The sequence below is a fragment of the Cylas formicarius genome, unplaced genomic scaffold (genome assembly GCF_029955315.1).
Source record: "Cylas formicarius isolate icCylForm1 unplaced genomic scaffold, icCylForm1.1 PGA_scaffold_10__41_contigs__length_53128322, whole genome shotgun sequence".
NCBI lineage: Eukaryota > Metazoa > Arthropoda > Insecta > Coleoptera > Brentidae > Cylas > Cylas formicarius.
The window spans coordinates 19,108,319-19,133,544 of NW_026844214.1; the positions used below are offsets into that span (position 1 = coordinate 19,108,319).

Consider the following 25,226-nt stretch of genomic DNA (forward strand, 5'->3'; position numbering starts at 1 on the left):
GCTAGGATCATTGGGCCAATTCACTATGGGTTTGAAGCTGGAATAAGAGGTGAGTTTTTTTACAGCCATTGGCCAAACTACTAAGATCATTCGGCCAGTCTTCACGGAGAATGGTGACTTTAAAATTGGGAGGTTAATCACTACCTTTGGTTAATTATTTAATCTATGGTTAAACTTTTTCGCTAGTGTATTCACTACTGGCAATTTCAACTCAAAAACAAAGAGTAAACTCAGCTGGTTCCTTTCTCCAAATCTGTAAGCTGACTATGTCATGTTATTTATCTATGACTGGACCTGCTAAGTTAAGCTTGGAATTGGCGGTTTTCTTTACTTCCGGTATTGCAGGTAAAATAATATTAAAAGGCAGCATGGAAAGTATTGCCACGAAATTTTCATTTTAAATTATTGTAGATCGAGTGGAGGTTCAGGTTAGATAATAACTTTATATTATAAAAAAAGCCGGCTTTTAAGGTTACTTAGTAGAAACACTAGTTCTAACAGGTAGGTATGAATTTTTGGAATTTCTTGGGGCTCGTTTATAACATACATGAAAATTGTTAGTGTAGAAGACATGGATGAAGATTGGGACGATGAACCAACTTCTATAAGGGCATCTTCTTCAGTAATGGTAAGTTGATGAAAAGCATTTTGTAATTTTTGTATCTTTGATTTTTTTATAGACTGGGGTGACATCAGATGGTGGAACTATGTTCGGTGCCGGGCGGGGGTTTAAAACTTTAGAATCATGTACAAACGATAGGGATTGGGGCTCTGTTGGAGATAACTTTGGCGATTCAAATGGAAGTGGAGGTAGATGGGGAAGTGATAATCGAATGGGGAGTCGCGGAAGTAGAGGAACTAGAGGTGGTCGTGGTGGAAGGGGAGGGGGTAATTTTCTTCAAATGAAGTTGTATTGGGAGAATATATCTTTGATTTTATAGGTCATGGTGGTCAACGAAATAATAATGGGTTCAGTAATGATTTCCATGATGGGGGCAGTGGTGCTGGAGGTTGGGGTCATAGTGGAGATGATGTTGCTGGGTTTGCTAATGATCGTGGCCGGGGCAGGGGTAAGTTTGGGCAAGCTGTGTCTGATATTTGTAAAAAATTAGCCTAACTTTTACTTAATAGAACTTGAGCTTCTAGTTTCAACGGCCTCAAATTGGAGTTGCCGCGAATTTTTAACAGCATTAATCAAACAACCAAACTTGTTTTTAATTGGTGTTGTAATTTGATACTATTCTTTTTTTTTTTTGTTTACAAATTGTGAAACCTAATTTACATTCATAAAGTGTTACTTTTTTGTGTATAAATAATGTATCACAACTTGTAATATGGAATTATATATGGTCACAGAAAGTAGGAGATTCTTTATTAAAAAAATTGTATTTCGATTAATAGATTGATACTTAAAAAAAAAAAGACTCGATCATCAAAAGATGGGTATCTGAAATGGTGTTGTCAACAATGTGACCATTATCCTTAACTTAGTTACAATTTGGCTAGATCTGATTAGAGAAAGTTTTTAAATTAAGCAAACAGTGATTTGTGCAACATATAATTATATATATTTTAATATCACAGCCTATTTAAATAATAACGTAATAAGTATTCAAAATGCTCAAAAAAGTGGTTAAATATAAAGAAATTGTTTTCATTCTAAGTGCAATTTGTCTTTATCTTCTAAGTTTAAAGGAATGGATGGAGGTGGTTCATAAAACTTGCTTTAGGTTCGAAAATATACCTGCCACCAGAGTAGACACTAATCTGCTAAAATTGGTTGATGCAACTCTGAAATTTTCACATACTTTTCTCTTCTCCCTCTATAATTTACAGTATTTATATATATTACTCCTGAGATACAGTTTGTTATATTTGAGATTTCTTCTGGACAGATAATATTTTTCTGCATTATCAACCTTAAATTTAACAGCTTTTGCTGACAAATATTCCTCCCCATGCCACCTTAGTATGCTCATTATTGAATAAGTTCTCAATCTAGATACCTTTGAATTTTGTTTGGTTTTGAACATTAATAATTATAATAAAAAAATTAACAAAATTTGCTGTTATATCTTATGAATTCTTTAGGTCGTGGTGGCGGTCGAGGGGGCCGAGGAGGTAGAGGACGAGGTGGTTTCGGAGGGGATGAAGACCGAGGAGGGTGGGGTGAGCAGAAAAGTCAATACGATGAAGGCGACGATGGGGGAGAGCCTCCCAAACCGCGTGAAATTTATGTTCCTGTCGAAAGAGTTGGGGATGACGATTTGTTTACCGCAACTATTTCATCTGGTGTGAATTTTATCAAGCTGGATGAAATCGAAGTGAAAGTCAGTGGTGAAAATGTTCCGCGTCCTATTAGATCGTTTGAAGAGTCTGGACTAAGATCTCATTTACTTGAAAATATTAAAAAGTCAGGATATGGTAAACCGACCCCCATTCAAAAGTACGCTATACCGATTATACTTGCCGGTCGCGATGTGATGGGATGTGCCCAGACTGGCTCCGGAAAGACGGTGAGTTTTACGCATGGTATCAATTAACAGATAAGTAGGTTAGTAAGTTAAAATTTAAAAAAACTCTGGGTTCCTTGGGTATGAAAATTAAGGGTAATAAATTTAATCATTCAGTTTTCAGCTTTTAAGACCTGTAATGTCACAGCGGTGTTACTACAGGTAGTTTATTAGAATAAATATAATAATAATTAGACTATTATTATAAGGGATTTGCAGATATTTCAGATATCAATTATTGCAAGATCAAGTAAATAAAAGCTTATATAGGAGTAAGAATAGTATGAAAATATATAAATTGTAATCATTAATATGATTTTTTGTGTAGTTATGAAATTATGCACAGTGGATCGGTAACAAATATTAGGAAAGAAAGAGTAACCCAAGTCGAGTGCAAGGCACATAATTTTTCATAGTAACAAAACTTCCTCTTTTTCTTAAACTCAAGGGGATTTTAGCACATATTTAACTCTTTGTTAAAATCCTTCAAGCTTACAGCCTCTCTAAATTTTAAAAATGTTGGTTTTGATAAAAATGTCTACCACTTGATAGACCTTTCTATGTAAAGAATTTCTATAACACCTTCCTTTAAGTATTCACAAACAAATTAAAATTTTAGGTCAATATGTTTAACTCTCTTATTATTAATTGGATTTCTTATTAAAGAAATACAAGCCCGGTTCAAATCAATAACCAATTTCTTTAACCACATTCCATCACAATTGATTTTGTCTCTGTTGTGAATAATAATACATATCCTTGCTTTAGTGCATTTCCCAAAACTGTACATAAATATCCAGTAACGGATTTCCGATCTATTGTGTCATTAGCCAATCGGCACCAACATAACACAAAGAAAAATCATTATATCTACAATATTCTAAACCTATATTAATTGAATGTTTTAGATATCTAAGAACTTTTTTCAGGTAGCACAACAATTCATCTGTACCTTTATCTTGAAATCGGTTGAAAAAATAACTGAAAAACAAATATCAGGTTTACTGCCACTTTTAGATCTACAAAATCCTAGTTTTAATAAAAATTCATGGATCTTATCATTCCAATACTTTGACTACTGTTTCAGTATGTACAATGCCTTTTTTAATTTTAAGACAAAATCTTTTTACAGACAACTCCCTGAGGAGGAAAAATATAAATTTTTTCATTTAAAAACCCATTTCAAAACGCAGTCTTTACATCTAACTGCTGATAAATGAGAGCTTAACTGATTTTCAATAATTAATAAAGCCCTGATAGCAGTTAATTTTGCGATATCTTGTGCAAACCCAGGAACAACCAATCTAGCTTTGCATCTGTCCATTTCTCTTTCTTCTAATGATTTACATAAAAAACCCACATTGTATCTAAAATTTTATATTTTGGAGGTTTACTAACTATTGAACATATCTCATTCATCTCTATAGAGTTTAACTTTTAACCAATATTGTTCATCTGATCTTGTTTTTAATTCATAAAAGTTATTCGGTACATTTTCCACAAAACTACAAGCATCAAATGCTATGTATATTTCAAAATCGTTACTTATATGGAAACTTTACATCCTTTCGAAGTTCGAAGTTCTTATATTTATATTACCATTCAAAATCTCATTCTCATCATCCGATTTTTGTTCAACCTTTTCATACTCATTAAATCTCTGCAGTATCACTTTCACCACTCTCACTCATTCTCGTCTCATTATTTTTAAAACCATAGGTCTTTTCATTAAATTTGATGTCCCTTGCAATAATGATTTTTTCTTTATCAAAACTGCAAAGCCTTTGTACCAGCATAGCCTACCATAACACATCTTTCTACCTTAGACACAAATTTGTCTCGAAATTCTTTTTGTATATTAGAATATGCCATACAACCAAATATTTTAAAGTTACATACATCATCTGGGAAGACTTCAATTTACCTAAACTATCATGGTCCAACAGTAAAACTGGTGCTACGCCTTGCGGGAATTTCTCAAGTGAGGCAATTGTTGTTTCCGATTGTGTGGCCTATTTGGCGTTATTTGAAAACATACAGATCCCAAATAAGTATGGCAATAATTTGTTGTTCTCGAGTCAGCCTGATATCTGTGTTACGATCAGTGATAAATTGTTATTAAGGCTGGATCCACCTCATCCACCTTTTGTTTGCAACTACAACTTGGCCATTACCTCACCCAGGAACATCGCATGTGACTATTTTTATTATATTTTTGAATTAAAAAATTAAATTGCATTATTTAAATTAAAAAAAAGCAAAAGGTAAGACAATTATAAGCACAAAATTTAAAATGAATTTAGTGTAGTTCTTGAAGTGAAGTATTATCACTTTATTTTCTTTTATCATTACTGGTTGAAATTTTTATCATAGTCTAATTTCATTTGCGAAGCAGAAATTCTTAAAACTGATGAAAGGTGCTCATCTGAAATTCTGTTTCTTAAAGAACTTTTCCTAAGCTTCATTGTTGAAAAGATTTGTTCACATATATAATATGAACGGAACATTGTCATTATCTTCATTGCATGAGTAATTAGATTTGGGAAACTATCTAGACTTGATATTTTGCCTCAACTTCTTCGTAATTAACATTGAATGGGGTCGCAAAAATACTGGTTCCATTTTTCTATAGTCCTGAAATCTTTCAAATTCTGAAGATAGTTTTCTCAAATTAATTTCGTATTTTTTAATCTTATTGTTTGATATAGTGAATTTTAAAGATTGTATTCTTGGAAAATGAGAAAAATCAATTCAGATTTAGAGATCTGCCTAATTGGTAAATAATAATAATTGTAATTTAAAACTCTTCAGGTATTGCCAAATATCGTGAAGAAACTGATTTTCCCTTGCAATTTGTGCAAAACTAAATCAAAAAGCCATGTTTCGTTTTCTAAGACGTCAAATTGATTATAATTGTCTATCAAGAAGAAAATTCACAATATCGTGTTTTAAATCCCAAATTCTTTCAAATACTTTTCCAGCACTTAACCAACGAACTTTGAATAATACAGGATATCGGAATGCTCAGCATGTAGGGACTCCAAAAACTGTTGAAACTGGCGATGAAATAATCCTCTGGACCGAATCATATTTATTAGTTTTACAACATTATTAAGTATATGGTCAATATCTAAAGCCGATTTATAGAGAGCATCCTGATGTATAAGGCAATGCAAATGCATCATTTTCCGGATACTTAGAATTAAATTTCCCAACAAATCCTTGATTGATTCAATCAATAGGTAAACGAAGTTTATCGATGAGATTTTCAAATTCACAAAATATATCGGTTGTTCCTTTCATTGACTGCAACTTCTTCTGTAATTGAATGTTTTTGTAGTCAGTAGTGAAATTAAATATTTTCAGTTCTCTCGGTGATTGTTCTTCTTAGGAGAGACAGTGACTGAAAATCATCTGAAAATGCTTTATTAGATTTTGCAATATTATAAGCCAACACATAACTGGTTTTCGTAGCGCGTCTTTGAGAATGATGAGCTCTCTCAAGTAATTGTTGTTGACTTGATAAATTTTATATTAAATCTTTTAATTAATTTTTTTCACCTTAAACGGGCCGGATTAAACCTTTCCGCAGGCCGGACTTGACCCCCCATCACTGTTCTATAGCATAAAACTTTTCTGGTTACGCCATTCTTTCGAACTTTTGTTTGGAAAATGGAATTAAATTTTTAGGATACCAAATTTTATTTTTCAAGACGTCGTCCTATCTTTCTTTTTTTGGTCGCGCTTTGCCACCAAGTGTAACCGCACGCCGACTCCATGCAATTTTCAATTCCTGGGTATATGTTCTAGGCTCATCACCTTTTGTCATTATGAAATTATGTACAGTGGATCCATAACAAACATATATTAGAAAAGAAAGAGTAATTCGAGAACATCATACAACGTGCTTTTCATTCCCAACCTTAAACCTAAGTTGAGAGAATGGAACATAATTTTTCATAGAAACAAAACTTCCTCTTCTTAAACTCAAGGGGATTTTAGCGCATACTTAACAGTTATTTTTATAAGAAAATCTACGATTTTATAAGAAATTTACGATTTTAGTCATCATGTTCCCAGATGAACTATAGTCGTTGGAATCCAGAGAGATAATAAGAGGTTGTACAGTGCTTTCTAGCATGTTATCAGCTTCTCATTTTCTCTCTTCTATTTTAATCGCATGTTGGACGCACATACCCCATTTTTCACAATGCACTGGTTTTATTCCCCTTGCATGAGGTTTTCAACATCCTTCATTTTAAAAGTGGTGTTATGCTTTGCTACAAATCCTTTTACTTGCCCCCAAACAACTTTTATGAGGTTTAGTTCACCGTGAGATTTATTCAAATTTGCAATCTCCAGTACCTCCTTTTTCAGCATATCTTTCTGAAATTGCTTTTTATTTAAAGTGAGTCAATGAATGATGTCATTTTTTTTGCCAGGTCGTTACAAAAATGGATAATGTGAAAAAAAGAACGTATAACTTTTCGCAACGAGAAAAAGAAATTTTAATATTTTTAGTGAACAAATATTTTCATGTGTGGGAAAATAAAAAACGAATGCAGTTTCGACAAACAGAAAAATGATACTTGGGAAGTTCAGCAAGGTCATAAAAATTTAGCACTGCTTTTTCTTTATTTCTTCATTTCGAGCAATTGCTTAAATGGATTTTTATCAAGTAAAAGCCACCTAGGTTCAACAATTGCAATGATGTACATGCACTTGTAAGAGCAATAAAAATTTCATTTATTTTGGACAATGGCTGGATCCAATTATCACTCTAAATTAAAATTCGGTGTCATTAAGTGCATAAAACAAACCATTGAATTCCGTTATATGTCTTTTTGCGACCTTTTTATCACTGCTCAAATCAGAACTGAAGCAGTTCAACAAGTTGAGAAATCTAGCTCTCCCATTATTGGAAAAACGAATCCCCAAATTTTATAAGAAAAACGCATAAAAGCAAACCTGACAAAATTGCAAGTAATAAAAGCAATGTTCAAACAAAACAATTTAACTGGATTAGAACCAATGAAGGAACTTATTCATTGAGTAGAACTTGTAAACTTGTGATTTTAGTGTATTTTTGATCGCTGAATCCGAATCTGAAATCTGAAGCTTAACAATTTATAACAATTTCCTCGACCATTTTTGGAAAACGGGTTTTAGATTGGGATTCAGCGGGTAAAAATACACCGAAATCACTTACTTATTCTTGTGGAAGTAAATTGATCCCGAAAACCCTCTAAGCTGTGTATTTCGCGCTAATTTTAATTTTACAAAGTTCAATTTTGCTACTTTCTAGAAATTTTATTGAATTAATTATTAATAAATTTAACATTTGGGTCATAATATGCACGCTTATAGAAATCATAAAATGCTGTCAAAATATACTTTGGGTTTTCAGGTCCAATCTAAACACACTGGCACAGGCTGATTTACGGTGTATTGTTTGCAAATTTTAGTTACTAGAACTTTGATGTTTTGCGATAAATATTTGGTAAAATATTTCCATTTCCATTAAAATGAAATAAATTAATTATTTATTGTTGTAAAATTTGTCCTATGTTATACTTGCGATTATACTGCGACAATCGCAAGTATAACATAGGACAAATTTATGCGTACTTGAAAAACTACGCCAAACGTTGCAGCTTGGTGTGAATTCATACATGATAGGTTCACATACAATGATATTTGATCAATATATGGGACATACAACAAGTAATTTGGTGAATGTTAACATTAGCTGGTGTATATCGATAATAACCAGATTTCGTACTTTCACTTGAACATATACATTATATTTCATTTGTTAATTCACACATTATAGGCGGCCTTTCTGTTGCCGATGATCAACAAAATTCTTGCGAGCCAGGATCCTCCTGTTCGGGATGGAGATACTGCACAGCCTAAAGTAGTAATTGTGAGTCCAACTAGGGAGCTAGCAATTCAAATACATGAGCAAGCCAAGAAATTTGCACATAATTCTATTGTTAAAACTGTTGTCGCTTATGGTGGTACATCGGTCACACATCAGAAGAATCAAGTCTTGGTAATACTTGTTGTTTTCTTCTCTATCGACTCCCAAGTCTTCATTGATTATTCTTTAAATTCAGAATGGGTGTCATATTTTGGTGGCGACGCCGGGTCGTTTAAACGATTTTGTCAATCGAGGTCATATTTCGTTTGCATCGTTGGAGTTTTTCGTCCTTGATGAAGCTGATAGGATGCTGGATATGGGTTTCTTGCCAACCGTAGAACAGATGTTGGGACACGCGTCTATGACTGCCACGGTAAGTTAGAAGGTTACTCGTGCATTTCATGTATCCAAGATAAAAATGCATAGCAAAGGCCTCTGTAACATGGTGAGAGCTATAGGGTCGCTTAAATTATAAAGAAGTTGCACATAATCAAGTTTTCCAATTGGTAGAATTCCATGTTCCCAATTTGTCCAATAAATTTTTGGCAATTTCAAATTTACGCAAAGAAAAATTGTGTGCATTGTTTACTATTGTAATTATAAAGCTGGGGTTTTTTTGGATTATTCATTGTCCAAACATGTGTGGCAATTTCCTAGCTTTACTGATTTCCAACCAGATGGATGTTAATATGGATTAATCCGCCTCTGTGACAAGGCAATGCTAATCAAATAAAAAAAACTAATATGATAAAATACATACAAAACCATCAAGCAACTTAAAATGCATTATTAAAATATACAATTAATCGAGAAAAATGAAAGACTCAGAGCACTCCAACAAATGTTTTATGAGTAGGGTTGTGGAATTGACCGGGAATTTTTTTTTGTGTCAGCTTATTCATTTTTATTTTTTTATATTGTGCGTTATGGCGCCATCGCGCCGTTCTGAGAACTAAATGGAGTGGATATTTTTATTGTGATTCCCCGAATTGCAAAGTATCTTATTCAGGTATTCCTTGAAGAGGGTTATAGCTCAAATTTATTTAAAAATACATATTATTATTAAAAAATGATAGATAACCCTCTGCAATTGTTATTTAAAACACTTTGATAGAATTTGACTAGTCAATTAAGACGTGGTCAATTGACCGGTCAATAAAGAAGTAGTCAATTGACCAGTCCCAACATTATTTATAAGCATTGATGAACGAGGTGGTTCTTGTGAACAACATCTCGAGATAGCGGTGTCAAAACACCCAAGGAAAAAAATACAGGATGAAGATGACAGTTACATTGCATAACAACAAGGTACACTCGACTGGGCAACCAAAATAGTCTAAGAACCAGCGAGCCATTTGGAGGTGTTTTAGGCACTATCAAATCGTAAATGTGACAATTCTGATGAATGCGGAATGAGGATATGTTTAGGCCGTTTCTGGTCATTTTACGGATGCGCAAACTGTTGCTAAAAGAATATATTTATTTTTATTATAAAATTTAGCATTTTTTGAATGCAAAAGTAAAGTCCTTATAGAGGGTCTTAAAGTGTGCGTTTTATCGTAAAATATCTGGCTTTAGGTATTCTGGTATTTTTTTAGTACATTTATTAATTAATACCGACATTTGCACTAAAGCCCGATAAGTTTGACGGCCTTAAATATTTATGCGATGGTGGTAGCTGTCACTGCAGCTGCGCGGTAAAAATATTTTTAAATTTTATTTTTAAGACTCAAATATCTCACAAATGAATAAAAATGTCAAAGAATTTAACAGACTTGTATACCGGCAAAAGAGTTTAGTGATTAAAAAAATTAACTAACATTAACAGTAAAATTTCAAGTTTAAATTTGTAATGTAAAATGTCTTTTAGATCATGGTAATTTTTTACGTATTAATTTGGTTTATTTAATTCCAGATATTTTTTGTAGTTAATTAAATTCTCTGCAAAAATGTTATGGTAATTTTTCATATTTTTCATAGTTTTGATAGATTCATAGATACCTAAGACAGTCAAAAAAATAACTGCTAAAAAAATTTAATTTTAATTCACTTACACTAGTTATTGTTTAAGTATCATTTAGTCCAATTGTTCATAATAAAAGCATTTATTTATAAATCGAGATCCACTTCTAATAGAATCATTATTTTGTCTACTAACAGTATGTAGAGTTACATATGAGGTTCCTACGGCTAATCTCATCAATTCAAACTAACCAAAAAATAATTTATTCGAATGCTGGTGTTGAGAAAAAATTTAATTTTAATTCACTTACACTAGTTATTGTTTAAGTACCATTTAGTCCAATTCTTCATAATAAAAGCAATGTAAATAAAATTGATAAGATATGATAAAAAAAATCACGAAATATTGAAAATAATTTTGAACGTCCCGTCGTTTTCACTAGTTTACATTCCAAAAATACTAATTCGTAAACAATTTAATATACCAAGCGCAGCTGTAGTGACGTAATCTACCAACAACTAATCACAGTTTAGACTTGCTCGACTACGAGTGCGTCTGATAAATTCTCTTTCGGACTTATGTCTACTTATGATACTTTTCTCTTATGTAAAATCTTTATTTTTCCCAAGTAAATATTATACACCTTTAAATCAGGCTTGATAGCAAATATTATCCGTATTAATTAATAAATGTACTAAAAAATGCACATTTTTACATATAGAGTAGTCGGGTTGCACATTAAAAATACTAAATTTTGAAATAAAGAATTAAAATCCATTAAAAAAATTTTTTTTGCAAAACTACACTCGGTTGCAAAATTGCCAGAAACGGCTCAATCGACTCCTCATTCATGAGCATTGAAATTGTATGATTTTTATAATTTCATACTGTCTTTAACACCTCCAAATCGTTCTTCAACTAAAAGAAAAAGACGCACGCTATTCTCGCACAGTCACACACAGGAACCATCAGAACTGACTGACAAACATCAAAACCTCATCAAGTTTTAACTCTACCGAAAACATCCTATAGCTTCCAATCTGTTAGTAAAGTACCCGAAACGCGTGAAGTGGCTCGTGACAGTGTATGATAGAGCTAACCCTAAAATTTTTGGAAATCAAGGCATATAGAATATTTCTGTGTACATTAAAGCATTAAAAAATGTTACTAATTTTACTAACACTATGAAGAGTTACATGTGATGTTTCCATGGCTAATCTTATAAATTCAAACCCCAAAAAATAATTTATTCGAGTATTAGTGAACGGGTATATAGAATGTTGCTGTGTACATTAAAGCTTTAAAAAATGTTAATAATTTTAATGGAATTGTTTATCAATGGCTGCACACCAAAGGTTTATGTACTTTAAGTTTTATTTTATAATTTAGATTTCTTCTGGTTTATTGGATTTCATTGGAACAGATTGCGCAATATACTACTGTTCCCACATGGATTAATATAATCTAAAATTAAGTTCACGGGAATCATTCACAGACGAAATGTCGGATTACAAAGAATCGCTCTTTTCCAGTCTTTTTTAAAATCTTAAATGTTTTCCAATTTAACCGGCCTTATGACTCTTACTTTTGAGATCTCCATGGCACGCATTTTATTTAGTCTTAAAAATAAAAATAAGTAAATAGAAAAACTTTTTGTCGATATTCGCCTTTGAGTATATCGTAATAATGTGATTATGATTTTTTTATTGCTCTGGATAGTTATTTGGAGTAAGTAAAATATAATATGTAAAATCTGCCTTGGTTTGTAGAACTAGTTGTTACTCTTTAGTAGAAATTTAGTTTGCCAAAGCGCACTTGGACGAATTGTTATGAATTAATTTATTTACGTATTTAAATATCAATTAATTAAAAATCCATCCATTAGCAGAATAATTTCAAAATATTGATATGCTTTGATTTGTGGTTTTTATATATTATTATTATATGTAGTAATAACTATTCAGTACCGCTGGCGATCGATTTTAAATTAGCGCAACCGTTTAAAAAAAACTAAATTAAAATCTTTTACCTTTTAGCACTTTTCAAGGAAACAAGCTTTTCCCAGCTTTTATTCATTCGTTTGACAAATGTTTTTACTTAAAATTGATGAATGTGCTGGTATTGTAAGGAGCCACAACTTGTGTCAAAAACAGCAAGTTCTCTAAATCTGATCGGCCCAAATATCTACTTTTATTATCCGTTTTCCTAGGGCGAAAGGCAGACCCTGATGTTTTCGGCTACATTTCCCGAGGAAATACAACATTTGGCTGGCAAATTTTTACACAACTACGCTTTCATCGTGGTGGGAATAGTGGGCAGCGCGTCGACCGATGTTGAGCAGGTGTTCCATCAAGTAAGCCGCTTCGACAAAAGGAACAAACTAATAGAAATGTTGAAACATGGTAAAATTAATTCGTCTGTTAATTATTCAAGTGTGTATCGATTATTTGATATTTTAGCGAAAGGAGAAAGAACTCTGGTATTTGTCGAAACGAAAAGAAATGCCGACTTTCTCGCCACACTTCTAAGCGAAAACGATATTCAATCCACCAGCATTCACGGCGATCGCCTCCAACGCGAACGAGAACAAGCCCTTTGGGACTTTAAGAAGGGCATACGCAGCATTCTGCTGGCTACAGGCGTGGCTGCCCGCGGCCTTGACATTGAGGGAGTTCAGCACGTAATTAATTACGATTTGCCGAAAAGTATCGACGAGTATGTACACAGAATTGGACGTACTGGGAGAGTCGGTAAGAAAACTGAGAAATTTAGTTAATTAATTTAATTTTGTCTACATGAATTTTGGGTGCTTGATTTTTATTTATTTATTTATGAATCGAGATCCACTTTTACATTAAAAGAATCATTATTTTGTCTATTAACACTATGAAGAGTTACATGTGAGGTTCCCATGGCTAATCTCATAAATTCAAACTAAATTCGAACTAACCAAAAAATAATTTATTCCAATACTGGTGTTGAGAAAATTTCTCCAAAATTAGTTTAGTCCAAGTAGGAAAAACAGATTACGCGGTGTTATTACTTTCTCTGCTAATTGGACAAAGGGTTCCCGATTAATTTTGAGAAAGTACCAGCTTTTTTTTAACCAAAATTTGGAATGGATATTCTTTGTTAAAATAATTAATTGAAGTCGATGCAGTTTCTAAACAAAACAAGTTAGTATTGTTGGTCACAGTCATATACCAGATAATTAGACTAAATATGTTTTAACGTGCAATACACTGGCGAGCAAAAAAATTATTCGACAAATTTTTTGAGAAAAAAAGTTTATCGCCGTTAACTGGTTAACTGAATTTAACGTATTATTATGTTGATTTTCGTGATTTTGTCTTAAAACAAAAAAATTCTATCATAAACAAAACCCAATTAATTTTTATTTAACTATTAACAATATTGAGAAAACCTGAAAATTAATAACTTGTATTTCCTCCTCTTGTGTTAATGTAATTAAATTACGGACTACGTTTTGGCGATGTTGTTCCATTTCTGCATTAGCAACTCTCTCAGCTCTTGGGCACTTCTTGGAGCTGGTTTATGTCATCTCATCCAACATATAGTCTAAGAGCCAGTAGGCGGCTACCTGCATGTATTTGACCAGACCTGGGTTTTTGTACATTAAGGCCCCTATACATGATGTGGGGACCCACTAAGCCCAAAGCGGTGGACCCAGGTACTGCGCAGATGAGACAGGTATTGATTTTTGGCGAATTTTAAATATATTTGACCAGGGCTGCCGTTTTGAAATCTTAAAATATATTGTTATTATTATCGAAAAATAATAATGGCAGACCATTAGCATGCGGTTAACATTATGGCAGACAGTTTTGAAAATGCTCAAAAAATTAAAATTCTGAAAGTATTTGACCAGATCTGCCATTGAGATATATTATTCATTATAGTCTTAAAAACTTATATTAATAACGGCAGACGTTTTTATTGAGTACACTCCTCAGTAGATAACAAAATTTTTGCTACTACCCGGTCAGATGTATGTATACATACACTGCATAGAGCTTTTTCTTTCTCCTATGTATTACTATTCTACTCATTCCAGCTTATAGTATTTTCTTTTATAGCTACTACCACTTAAATAATTTGGGTTTGTACCTGAGATGGCTCTATTATAATCCCAACCTAACGGTTTTTGTCAGATGTTTTCAGTATGTTTGTGAATCTCGAAACAGATGCCTCCTGTTTAGTGAATTTAATAAAATACACAGTGTTGCTTTATGTTATTTTCTTTTAATTAAACTGTTATTCGTTAAATGTCTCTGACATTATGTCGAGTGAAAAAGAACTAGTGAAGTGTGTTTTTTGTGCCACAGCAAAGACTGAGAAATTATTGACATTTTCAAGAGAGACGATGGAAAAATGTCGACAAATTTTGAGCTTAAGCAAACATTATAAATTAAAATACAATGAAATAATTCTACCGGACGAAATTTTTGATTCTGTATATCACAGTAGTTGTTACAAAGCGTTTACGGCTTAAAAAAAAAATTGCAACCGATCTCAACAAAGAACGTGTATTACAACCCACTACGTCGTCGTCTGCAACTAAGCAACCATCAACATTAGCTGATAGCTCAATAACTGATCATACAATAGTACTTGATAATCTTGTAAAAGACGTAAATGTTTCTAAGACAGATGAAGTAGTAGAAAAAGATGGTTGATGGTTTTTTCATTCTCCATTCTATGAAAGAGGTTCCCAAAACATTCTGGAGTATTTCAAAGAAATTTCTGCACATGGTGTCCAAATACTCTACCCGAAGAATTAATGTAATCTTTGACCAACATTTTTATCCATCAATAAAAGATAGTGAAGGATGTCTACGACATGAAGCATCGTTAATTGCGTTAAGGTGCGACCGTCGGATTTTGTGAAATAATTAAAAAATACAAATTTTAAGGAGGCTCTTGTAGATTTTTTACAAGACATTGGTGTAGTGAGGAAATGAAATCATTTTTAGGTAACGGACAGATTTATTTAAATTTTAGAAATTGCCATTCATATCAAGTTGTTGAGAACAGTATACAATCAAGAGTTGTTGAAGATCTTTGATGTATTTCACATGAAGAAGCAGATACTAAAATAATATATCATGCTTGTAATATCGCTGAAGAAGCAAATATTGCTATTCGAGCATCTGCTACCGACATTTTAATTATAATGATTGGTAATATGGTTCAATTAAAGAATTCTCATTCTAATATTTGGATGCTCAATGGAACAGGAAATAACGAAAGATATATTAACATCACAAAAATTTATAATGAGCTTGGTGAGTTGTTAGCAAAACGCTTCGGATAAGAATAAAAATTTTAGTAAATAAATACAAAATTTTGACGCAACCGCAATACCACCATGTACGAGTGGACTCTACCAACAACTTTTGAGAGCCCATTACATTTCAACTATTTGGAAAAACGCTTATAAAAAGCAACCTTCAACCTTGGACCCATTGAAGTATGGTTGGATTGAGCAGGACAACACATTTGTCTTTAAATGGTTCGATGGAGATCAACTTCCATCTTTTGTTAGCGACTTAATTACCAATGTCCCTGGTAAGTGGATAAAAATTAATTCTTTATCAAATATGTTCGGATCAATTTAGTAATTATTTATATTTTACAATTTACAGTTTATTTTTACAGAGTCCAATTCAATGGATGATGAAGAAGAGTTAACCTACGACAAACATGACTCCGACACCTTTTAAATTTTGTCTTAAATAAATAGAAAAAATTAAAATACAGGTTTGAATTGTTTTTTGTTACTTGCATTATACCCCAAGATTTCAGATTATTTCGTAATATATCTACTTCATTTGTCATCAATCATAAAGTTTAGTTTATAAAGTACAAAAAAATATTAATTTTTATACATATAGTGACAAAATTAATTATAAGTAAGTTAAATTTATGTAAAACAGCGATCGTAATACATATACATCTGACCGGGTAATAGTAAAGATTTTGTTATCTGCTGAGGAATGTACTCAATAAAAACGTCTGCCGTTATTAATATAAGTTTTTAAGACTATAATGAATAATATATCTCAATGGCAGATCTGGTCAAATACTTTCAGAATTTTAATTTTTTGAGCATTTTCAAAACTGTCTGAGATAATGTTAACCGCATTCTAATGGTCTGCCATTATTATTTTTCGATAGTAATAACAATATATTTTAAGATTTCAAAACAGCAGCCCTGGTCAAATATATTTCAAATTCGCCAAAAATCAATACCTGTCTCACCTGCGCAGTACCTGGGTCCACCGCTTTGGGCTTGGTGGGTCCCCATATCATGTATAGTAGGTATAGGGGCCTCAATGTACAAAAACCTAGATCTGGTCAAATGCGGGTAGCCGCCCACTGGCTCTTAGAGTAATATGTTTGATTCGATCCATGTCTGGACTGAGTGCTAGCCAATCAACCCGCCTAATTCCCACCTCATCCAAATATTGACTGACAGTTCTTGGTGGTGTGTGGTCTAGCATTATCGTGCATAAAAATGTCATCTTCGTCTATAGTGAATATTAAAGTCTTAGGATTATCCAGGATTTCCGTAATGTACCTGTAAGCTGTCAGAGAGCCATTCTGTATAAAGACCGCATGCTTTCGAACTGATGTGAAAGTCTTTCAGCAATATAACCTGGGGCATAACTCTCTTTGGGTCTTCTTCATAAAACCGGGATTCATCGGAATACAGTACCTTGTTCCATTCATAACCGTTCCAGTCTAAGTGATTTCGGGCAAAACCTAACCTTCCTATTCGATGCCGTTGGTGCAATGGCCTTCATACTGCGATGGGGAAGGCAACGGGAAACCACCCCATTATTTTCCCGCGTATATCACAATGGCAAGAAACTCACAAAGAATGGCCCTCAGTCCCCGGCAGACCTTCGATGGTCAGAGGGTGCGAAGAATCCCCGGGTTAAAAACTATGAACCACACTTACAAAATAGCGACATGGAATGTGCGAACACTGTTTGAGGGAGGTAAGCTGGCAAATGCCTGCCATGAGATGGACAGGCTTGGTATACATATCCTTGGAATTAGTGAAACGCGATGGCCCGGCTCAGGATCGATCACGACCTCAAACAAAACCTTTTATTATTCGGGAAACAATGATCCCAGCCATCGACATGGAGTGGGCATCTTGCTGAATTCCAATATAGCGGCCTCGGTTGTAGGTTTCGTACCATTATCTGACCGATGCATGCTCATACAACTAACTGGAAAGCCTGTAAATATTAATTTGATTCAGGTATACGCTCCGACTGGCGACAAACCACTGGATGAGCTTGAGAAATGGTATAGTGACCTCAAGGAATTACTTAGTTACACGCGAAAGGAAGAAGTTACCTTTGTTATGGGGGACCTAAATGCGAAGGTCGGAAAGGGAAGCTCGTCGGAGATGGTTGGGAGCTTTGGATTGGGGCAAAGAAATGACAGAGGGGACAGGCTAATAGAGTTCTGTCAGGAAAACAAGTTTGTAATCTTAAATACCTTGTTCAAGCAACCCCCGCGAAGACTATACACGTGGACATCTCCCCAACACAATAATGACAACATAGTGCGAAACCAGATTGACTACATCATGGTGAACCAGAGATTCCGCAGCTCAGTCAAAAATGCAAAGACGTACCCCGGCGCTGACATAGGATCTGATCATAATCCTGTGTTAATTGATTTCTCTATGACACTCAAGCTCACGAAGAAAAGAAAACCAACACCACAAGTTGATGTGCAACAATTAAAACAAGAGGCAAAAAAAAGCTCCTTACAGATCGAGCTTAACGCCAACCTCCAACGAATTAACCGAGGCCAGCGGACAGCAGATAACATTGACGCGACCTGGACTGAAATATCTTATATACTAAAGGAGGTCACAACTGAACACCTTAAGTCAGAGACTAAGAAAAAGAAAGAATGGATGACCAGAGAAATTCTAGATCTAATGGACAAGCGTCGGGAATGCAAAAACAAAAACCCAACAGAATATAGACGCATCCATTCAATTATTCAGCGGAAAATCAGAGAAGCAAAAGAGAACTGGATGAGGGAAAGGTGTGAGGAACTAGAAGACCTACAGCGTAGATGGTTTCAACCTGCACAAAAAAATTAAAGAATTATCTGGAGCAAATAAGCGACAAGCACCATATAGACTGTTTGATAATAACCACCAGCAAGCAAAAGACATCTCTGAGGAAATAGTCATATGGAAAAATTATATCCGAGACTTATTTGCCGACTTAAGAGAAGAGCCATCCACTGGCAATAATAATGAAGGTCCTACCATAATTAAATGTGAACTTGAACGCGCTATCAACCAACTAAAGAACAATAAAAGCCCAGGACCTGACAATATTTACTCAGAAGTTATTAAGTTAATTGATGAAGAAAACTTGGATCTCTTCTTAAAACTACTTAATCAAATATATAAATGTGGTAAAATTCCGACAGAATGGCTGGAATCTACATTCATTCCCATTCCCAAAAAGCCGAATCCTCGTCAATGCAATGACTTTAGGTTGATTAGTCTGATGAGCAACGCCCTGAAGATCCTTCTCAGAATTATCCACAATCGAATCCAGGAGAAATGCGAGCAGGTAATCTCAAGAGAACAGTTTGGATTCAGGAGAGGCATGGGCACTCGTGAAGCACTGTTTAGCCTGCAAGTTTTGGCTCAGAAATGCATGGACCAGCAGAAGAGCCTATACATATGCTTTGTTGACTTCGAAAAGGCATTCGATAGAGTTCCACATACAGGCCTTCTAAACTCCCTTGTCAACGTGGGAATCGATGGAAAGGACATTCAATTAATAAAGAATCTCTATTGGCATCAAATAGCAAAACTAAGAACAAAAAATACTACATCTGCGGAAATAGAGATTTGTAAAGGAGTAATGTTTTCTCGGAGGAGCTGTTTAAATTCGCATTAGAGAATATCTCAGATGGAATCAAAGTAAATGGGGAAACTGTCAACAACATAAGATATGCTGATGACACGGTTCTGATGGCCGACACAGACATCGGGCTTCGGAATATTATTGATAGCGTTCAAAGAGCATGCTCACAATATGGGATGAAGATCAACATTAAGAAAACAAAAACAATGGTAATTAGCAAAAATCAGAATATCCCGATTCCATTGCAAATCGACGGCGAAGTCCTAGAAATGGTAAATCATTTTAAATATTTGGGTTCCTGGATTGAAAGAGACACAAACCCCGATTACGAAATAAGGACTAGAATTGAGCAAGCGCGCCAGGGATTTATGCGATATAGGCGGCTCCTCTCTGATTCATATTTGGACCTGGGCCTACGTCTGAGACTGGTACGATGTTACGTCTGGCCTATCCTGTTGTACGGCGTTGAATCATGGACGCTGAAGGCGGCCATGATGAATAGATTGGAGGCGTTTGAACTCTGGTGCTACAGACGAATGTTGAGGATCCCTTGGACAGACAGAATTACGAACGATGAAGTACTTCAAAGAGTGGGTGGTGAGCGAGAGCTACTACATATCATAAAAGTAAAGAAAACATCATACTTAGGCCACCTACTCAGGCACGAAGAGTATGAGTTGCCACGACTGATAGTTGAGGGAAAGCTGGAAGGAAGGAGGGGTTTAGGAAGAAAGCGACTGTCCTGGATGCGAAACATCAGAAACTGGACCGGCCTGAACTTTGAACAAGTAATAAGAACGGCACAGGATAGACAAGCATTTGCCAATGTGATCGCCAACCTTCACTGAAGACGGCACGCGATGATGATGATGGTGCAATGGCGGCCCTCTACCCATCCTTCGACAAGGCAATCCATTCTTCTGACAGTACATTTGCTAACATTAACATTTTTAACTTCTTGCAGTTGATTTCGAAGCCAAACAGCAGAGGTTATCCTATTCTGCAAACTCATGGACACCAAAATCGATCATCTCTTTGGTTGGTGATACTTGTTTGTTTGGATCATCTTCTATTGATCTCCCGCTTTACTCGACCATCTTGTATTAATGCTATAATTCTAGCAACAACAATAGGATCTAAATTATGACCAGTTAAATATACACCTTAGATCTAAAATACACCAAAACAATCATAAGTTTTATGAAGATAAATGAACATTATTCTGGAAAGTATCTAACGTTTGAATTTTTAATTAGGCCGAACTTACGTTATTTCAGAAAAAGTCGAATCTACGCTGACAATAACTGACAGATAGCAAATATCTCCTACTAGACCGACGATTCGGTACTAAACTTTTTCTTCCAAAGTTTTGATCATTTGGCAATATTGGGTGGTTTGACAGTTTGTTAGTCCGACAGGGAGGTGCGATTTGGTAAGTTCAGAAGAAAATATCGATTAGGCATCAGGGTGGGATTAACATTCATTTGTTATAAGATTAGACGTCATTTCAATAACAGTGTGTATATTTGATAAAATGAGTTGAAACCGACATTCAACATAGTCTGGGATTTCCATGACTTGGTTTAGCCATTCACATTCTACACTTGGCACCATAGGTTTAGTTTACCTATGAAAACTGGAGTTGGGATGATTTCACACATTCCACAGCGCAGATCGATTTTATGTCGGGTCGTTAAGTCTTAAATGGTAAGGTTAAAACTTAAAGGCTTAAGGCTAATGTTGTTCTAAAATAGATTATTAGCGGATCTGTATTGTACCTGTGATATTATCGTGGCTATCAAGCTATAAGCTATCTCCAGGGCCGTACTCAACAGGTTAAGGTTAGCTCGTTTCTCTCCCCCAACGTAATATCTGGCGTGCCTCAGGGGTCCCATCTGTGGACAAAATTGTTTCTTCTTATCATTACGTTTCGAGCTGCACTTTGAGGATGTCATTAGCTGGGCTAAATGTATGTTGGGTCTGGTTGGAATATCTGGAATTTTTGAAAATTTCGGATGTATTGTCAAGGACTTCATATGTCCGTTCTATCTTGGAGTATGGATCAACAATCTGGTCTCTTTTTGACGAAATTCATAAACACCGAATTGAGGTTGTGCAGAACTAGTTTTTAGGATATCTTAGATATAGGATGGTCCAGAGTGGTTTACAAATGAATATCATTGAATTGGGGGCTTCATGGCCTGGCTATTCTTGAGGACCGTAGAAAATTTCTGTCTGTCTTTTTGTCTCCTGTACTATGTAATACAGGACATGCTCAGAATATGCCTTTAAATAGGCTGGTCTCCTTTGTAAATCAATACAATGCCATTGATTACCTCGGTGTTCCTTTAAACACCTTTAATTTTTTTTTTGTTAAATTGATTTGAAGTACTGTCATCTGAATGATACGTATTTTTTTACTGTCCATAGTTTGTTACTTTCTTTTTGTTGTTATATCCCAGGTTGCTTATAAGCTTATTAATATTTAAGAGATTTGTAAAATGGTGTAACCGTTGAGAGAATAAATAAATTAATATTATCTCAACTACTATTATTTTATTTTCTTCAAGTTCAGAAAATTGAATGCAGCATTCTGAATTTTGGAATGAAAATTCTGATTGAAAAAGAATACAGATCTTTGTCAGACACATTAAATCACTCAATTGCTTGACAGAAGTTTGAGAAATTGATCAATCATAAATTTGAGAGGTTTGTTCACTTGCGATGTTTTTAGGTAACCGGGGTAAGGCGACAAGTTTCTACGATTCGTCGTCTGACGGAGCATTGGCGGGCAGTCTTGCCAACATTTTGAAACAGGCGGGACAGGAGGTACCTGATTTCCTGAGTAGTGGCGGCTACGGATACGGTGATTCTAATGACAATTTCGGCGGTCGTGATATTCGTGGGGTAAGATACTGTTTTGTTAATTAAAATTTAATCATTATAAGCACTATAATATCTAGTAAAATTTTCAAATTAAATTGAACAATTTGCAATTACTGAAAAATGGATAAACTAAATAATATTAGTTAAAGAATAAATGTTTGTTTCTTTTATTGTCCTTATTCAGAAAAAAAATGAATTAAAAAATCTTAAGAAATGTTACGTTTGATTTAAATTTCTATGAAAAAGTATGTATACAAATACATTATTTGGTGGTAGCATTTACGAACATTTTTTTAACAACGCGCACATTTAGTGTCACCATATTTTTGCCTCTATAAAGAATAATTAGATTGGTCAAAATTGGTTTGTAGAATAAACAGCCAGAGTAAAACAATTTTTGGGTTTTTAAAAAGTATTCAGTTCAAGTACAAGGTACACTTCCAATGTCAAAATGGAATCTTAAAAATTATTTTTTTTTTAAATGAATTTCAAATTTATTTTTGCTTTCAACTAAAGTCTACACCTATTTGTTTGGGTAAAGTTTTTTAAGATCTCAGTTACTGTTAGTTACTATTTTAAAAAATTTCAGCCATTCATGGGAAGGTAGCGTTTGATGTTAATAGTCAATTTTTTGCGTTAAATATGTACCGAATGTAGTGTATATCCAAATACAAAATTTCTCTATTCATAAGAAATAAACTAGTGTAGGTTTAACGAATTGATTTAAAAAGTTGATATTATTATTTCCAGGATGACTTTGGCCGTGCTCAAAACATGGCCACTCAACCCGCTGAAGTCGTTGAAGAGGATTGGTAATCATCTCGATCCCTTTTTCATTTTTTTGTTTAGTTGTTCATTGCTTTATATGCTGGCGCAAGACATTTCTATTTATGTTGCTCGTTTTATGATCTGTTGTTTGTTTGGGAGTACTTGTATTAATTATATTATGAATACTTGTATTAATTATCCTACCAACAATTTACAACTTGAATTTTCTTTTTCTTTTTTTATTGATGTTTGAGTTTTTCATGTTTATTTTGATTTTCTATATATTTAATACTTAATTACCATATAACCAATCTGTGATACTCACCGGCAAGCAGAGGGGAGCTAATAGTTAAGTGTTATATGGTTTTCATAAAATATGTTAAGGCATTCCTGATGAAAAACACAATTAAAAGGTAGTTTAGGTTGTTTATGAAATTGAATAAATGTTGGTTTCTTAAACTGTGTGCTGATTTTGCTTTTATTTTGGGTATCAAAAACTCATTGTTTTAATTTGGTTTGACAAACTTGTTAGAGATATAAAGTCTAGACGTCAATTTCAATGTTGAAAAAATTCTTGGGAAAATGTGATTTATTATTAACTGAAAATTTCAAATGAGTATTCCTGCGGTAAATTGTTGCTTATCTCATTTACTTTTTTTCAAGAAATTGTTTAAAACAAAAATACTAAAAAGTAAAACCCGGTAGCCCTTTAGAATCTAAGTATATAACCAGAATTTTAATCATGTTAAAAACAATGGTAGGTGATAAAATAAACAAGACATAAATGTGAGTCCATCTTTAGCTTTATTATACTTAAAAGTTCTTTCAATGATTATTCAAGTAAATAAAGGGACCAAAAACTGGCAGACCACAAAATTTATAAACAAAATGAATAACCAATGGAATTTACTTAATATTTATATTTCAAAATCAAAATTTGACTCAAACAACTACTTTCTCTTTTCTGGCAGCTTCTGAACTGGCTTCACTTTTCTCATATTCACTAATGAGAGCTTCTACTTCATTTGCTGCAAGAATATGAATGATGGTCTTGTTATTGACTCGTGTCAATGTTGCCATCTCCACTAAAAAATTAAGTTTTATATTTTTACTAAGAAGTACTATGATGGGTGTTACCTTTTTCAGATGTTAATTTTGTCATATCCAAAGTTTTTATCAACACTTTTATTGCCAGCGCTTTTGCATCTTTTAAAGTCATTTCTCCCTCTTTATATTCCTGTTTTAAACTTGAAATTGCTGCCTAAAAACAAAGAGGGATTTGAGTTACTAGAAAAAAAAAACATTATTAACTGTACAAATACCGAGCTATTATTTCCTATGCATGTAGCCTTCCAGCCACTGTAGTTTCCACTGGGATCAGATTGATACAGCTGATACCCATAATGCTTATCCCACCCCATATACAGAATTGAAACTCCAAATGGCCTTTTCCCACCATACTGGGTATATGCTTGCTTTACATCACAAAGCCATGATACTAATTGTTCACAAGGAATAGATTCACCATATTGGAACAAATACCTCTGGCCGATAAGTCGCAGTTCATTAGTGAGCACATTTGCGTCGGACGTAATGCCAGCTACACTACACACCATATCACTAAAATGAATTTTTGGTATGTAGTTGCAAAACACACTATAAGACCACTTGCATTTAACACACTTTGGTAAAAAAACTATAAAAAATTCTTACTCATTAAGTTTATAAATTTTTTCAGAGACAAATACTTCATCCAAAAGTTTATTTGTGTTTCGTCGCTCTGCTGCTAGTAATATACCATCATTTGCCAAAATACCTAAACTAGTGCCGGCTAATGAAATAGCTTCCATAGCATATTCAACTTGATATAGTCTACCTTCGGGCGAAAAGATAGTAGTCCTGGTATCATACCGGCGGGCCTAAAAGATTAAAATTAAAAAAATTTGTAAGCAATGTTTTCTTATGACAAAAAGTTTTAAGTGGTCAGCAAAATAGTAATTTTATTTGGGATTCTTACCATTTTTAATTTCTTTTTAGCAGGGTAATTATTTTTCTAGGATTATACAAACTCCAACAACTTTTTTCTACTTTTCGAACAACTTAGGATGATTTGCAATAACAAAAATCACACAACCACAAAACCCTTAGGTTATATGCATAGCATAAATTTTGGTATTTTCAGTTTTTGGATTTTAACGGCAGCAGAACCATTAGCATTGGTTCAGGGTTCTGAA

General features: G+C 33.9%; 2 protein-coding genes across 5 annotated transcripts; one reads left to right on the forward strand and one right to left on the reverse strand.

Annotated features, from left to right (window-relative positions):
• Positions 1–185: 185 nt before the first annotated feature.
• Positions 186–23,456, forward strand: LOC132697314 (ATP-dependent RNA helicase vasa). 4 transcript variants are annotated; one of them, XM_060662735.1, is made up of 12 exons: positions 187–345; positions 412–501; positions 562–628; positions 681–888; positions 942–1,070; positions 2,092–2,516; positions 8,347–8,568; positions 8,633–8,809; positions 12,609–12,801; positions 12,859–13,149; positions 22,073–22,245; positions 22,975–23,456. In XM_060662735.1, the coding sequence occupies exons 3-12, from the start codon at positions 572–574 to the stop codon at positions 23,038–23,040; spliced, it is 1,941 nt and encodes a 646-aa protein (XP_060518718.1). In that variant the 5' UTR covers positions 187–345; positions 412–501; positions 562–571; the 3' UTR covers positions 23,041–23,456. The 4 variants fall into 4 exon arrangements, with proteins under 4 accessions (XP_060518710.1, XP_060518693.1, XP_060518700.1 ...); XM_060662727.1 differs by having other exon boundaries at positions 186–345; positions 412–505; positions 12,609–13,149; XM_060662710.1 differs by having other exon boundaries at positions 186–345; positions 12,609–13,149.
• A 321-nt stretch (positions 23,457–23,777) lies between these two features.
• Positions 23,778–25,160, reverse strand: LOC132701448 (proteasome subunit alpha type-4). The gene is made up of 5 exons (XM_060669334.1): positions 25,010–25,160; positions 24,706–24,911; positions 24,315–24,612; positions 24,130–24,253; positions 23,778–24,077 (listed from the first exon to the last, which is right to left on the reverse strand). Exons 1-5 carry the CDS (start codon positions 25,010–25,012, stop codon positions 23,935–23,937), a joined length of 774 nt encoding a protein of 257 aa, XP_060525317.1. The 5' UTR covers positions 25,013–25,160; the 3' UTR covers positions 23,778–23,934.
• Between the last annotated feature and the right edge of the window lie 66 nt (positions 25,161–25,226).

Coding starts and splice junctions, on each gene's coding strand:
- LOC132697314 (XM_060662727.1), top strand. CDS start 572: ATGGATGAAGATTGGGACGATGAACCAACTTCTATAAGGGCATCTTCT. Junction 629..680: donor GGGCATCTTCTTCAGTAATG/GTAAGTTGATGA, acceptor ATTTTTTTATAG/ACTGGGGTGACATCAGATGG. Junction 22,246..22,974: donor GCGGTCGTGATATTCGTGGG/GTAAGATACTGT, acceptor TATTATTTCCAG/GATGACTTTGGCCGTGCTCA.
- LOC132701448 (XM_060669334.1), bottom strand. Junction 24,254..24,314: donor GCATAGGAAATAATAGCTCG/GTATTTGTACAG, acceptor CTTTGTTTTTAG/GCAGCAATTTCAAGTTTAAA. Junction 24,078..24,129: donor AAAATTAACATCTGAAAAAG/GTAACACCCATC, acceptor TTAATTTTTTAG/TGGAGATGGCAACATTGACA.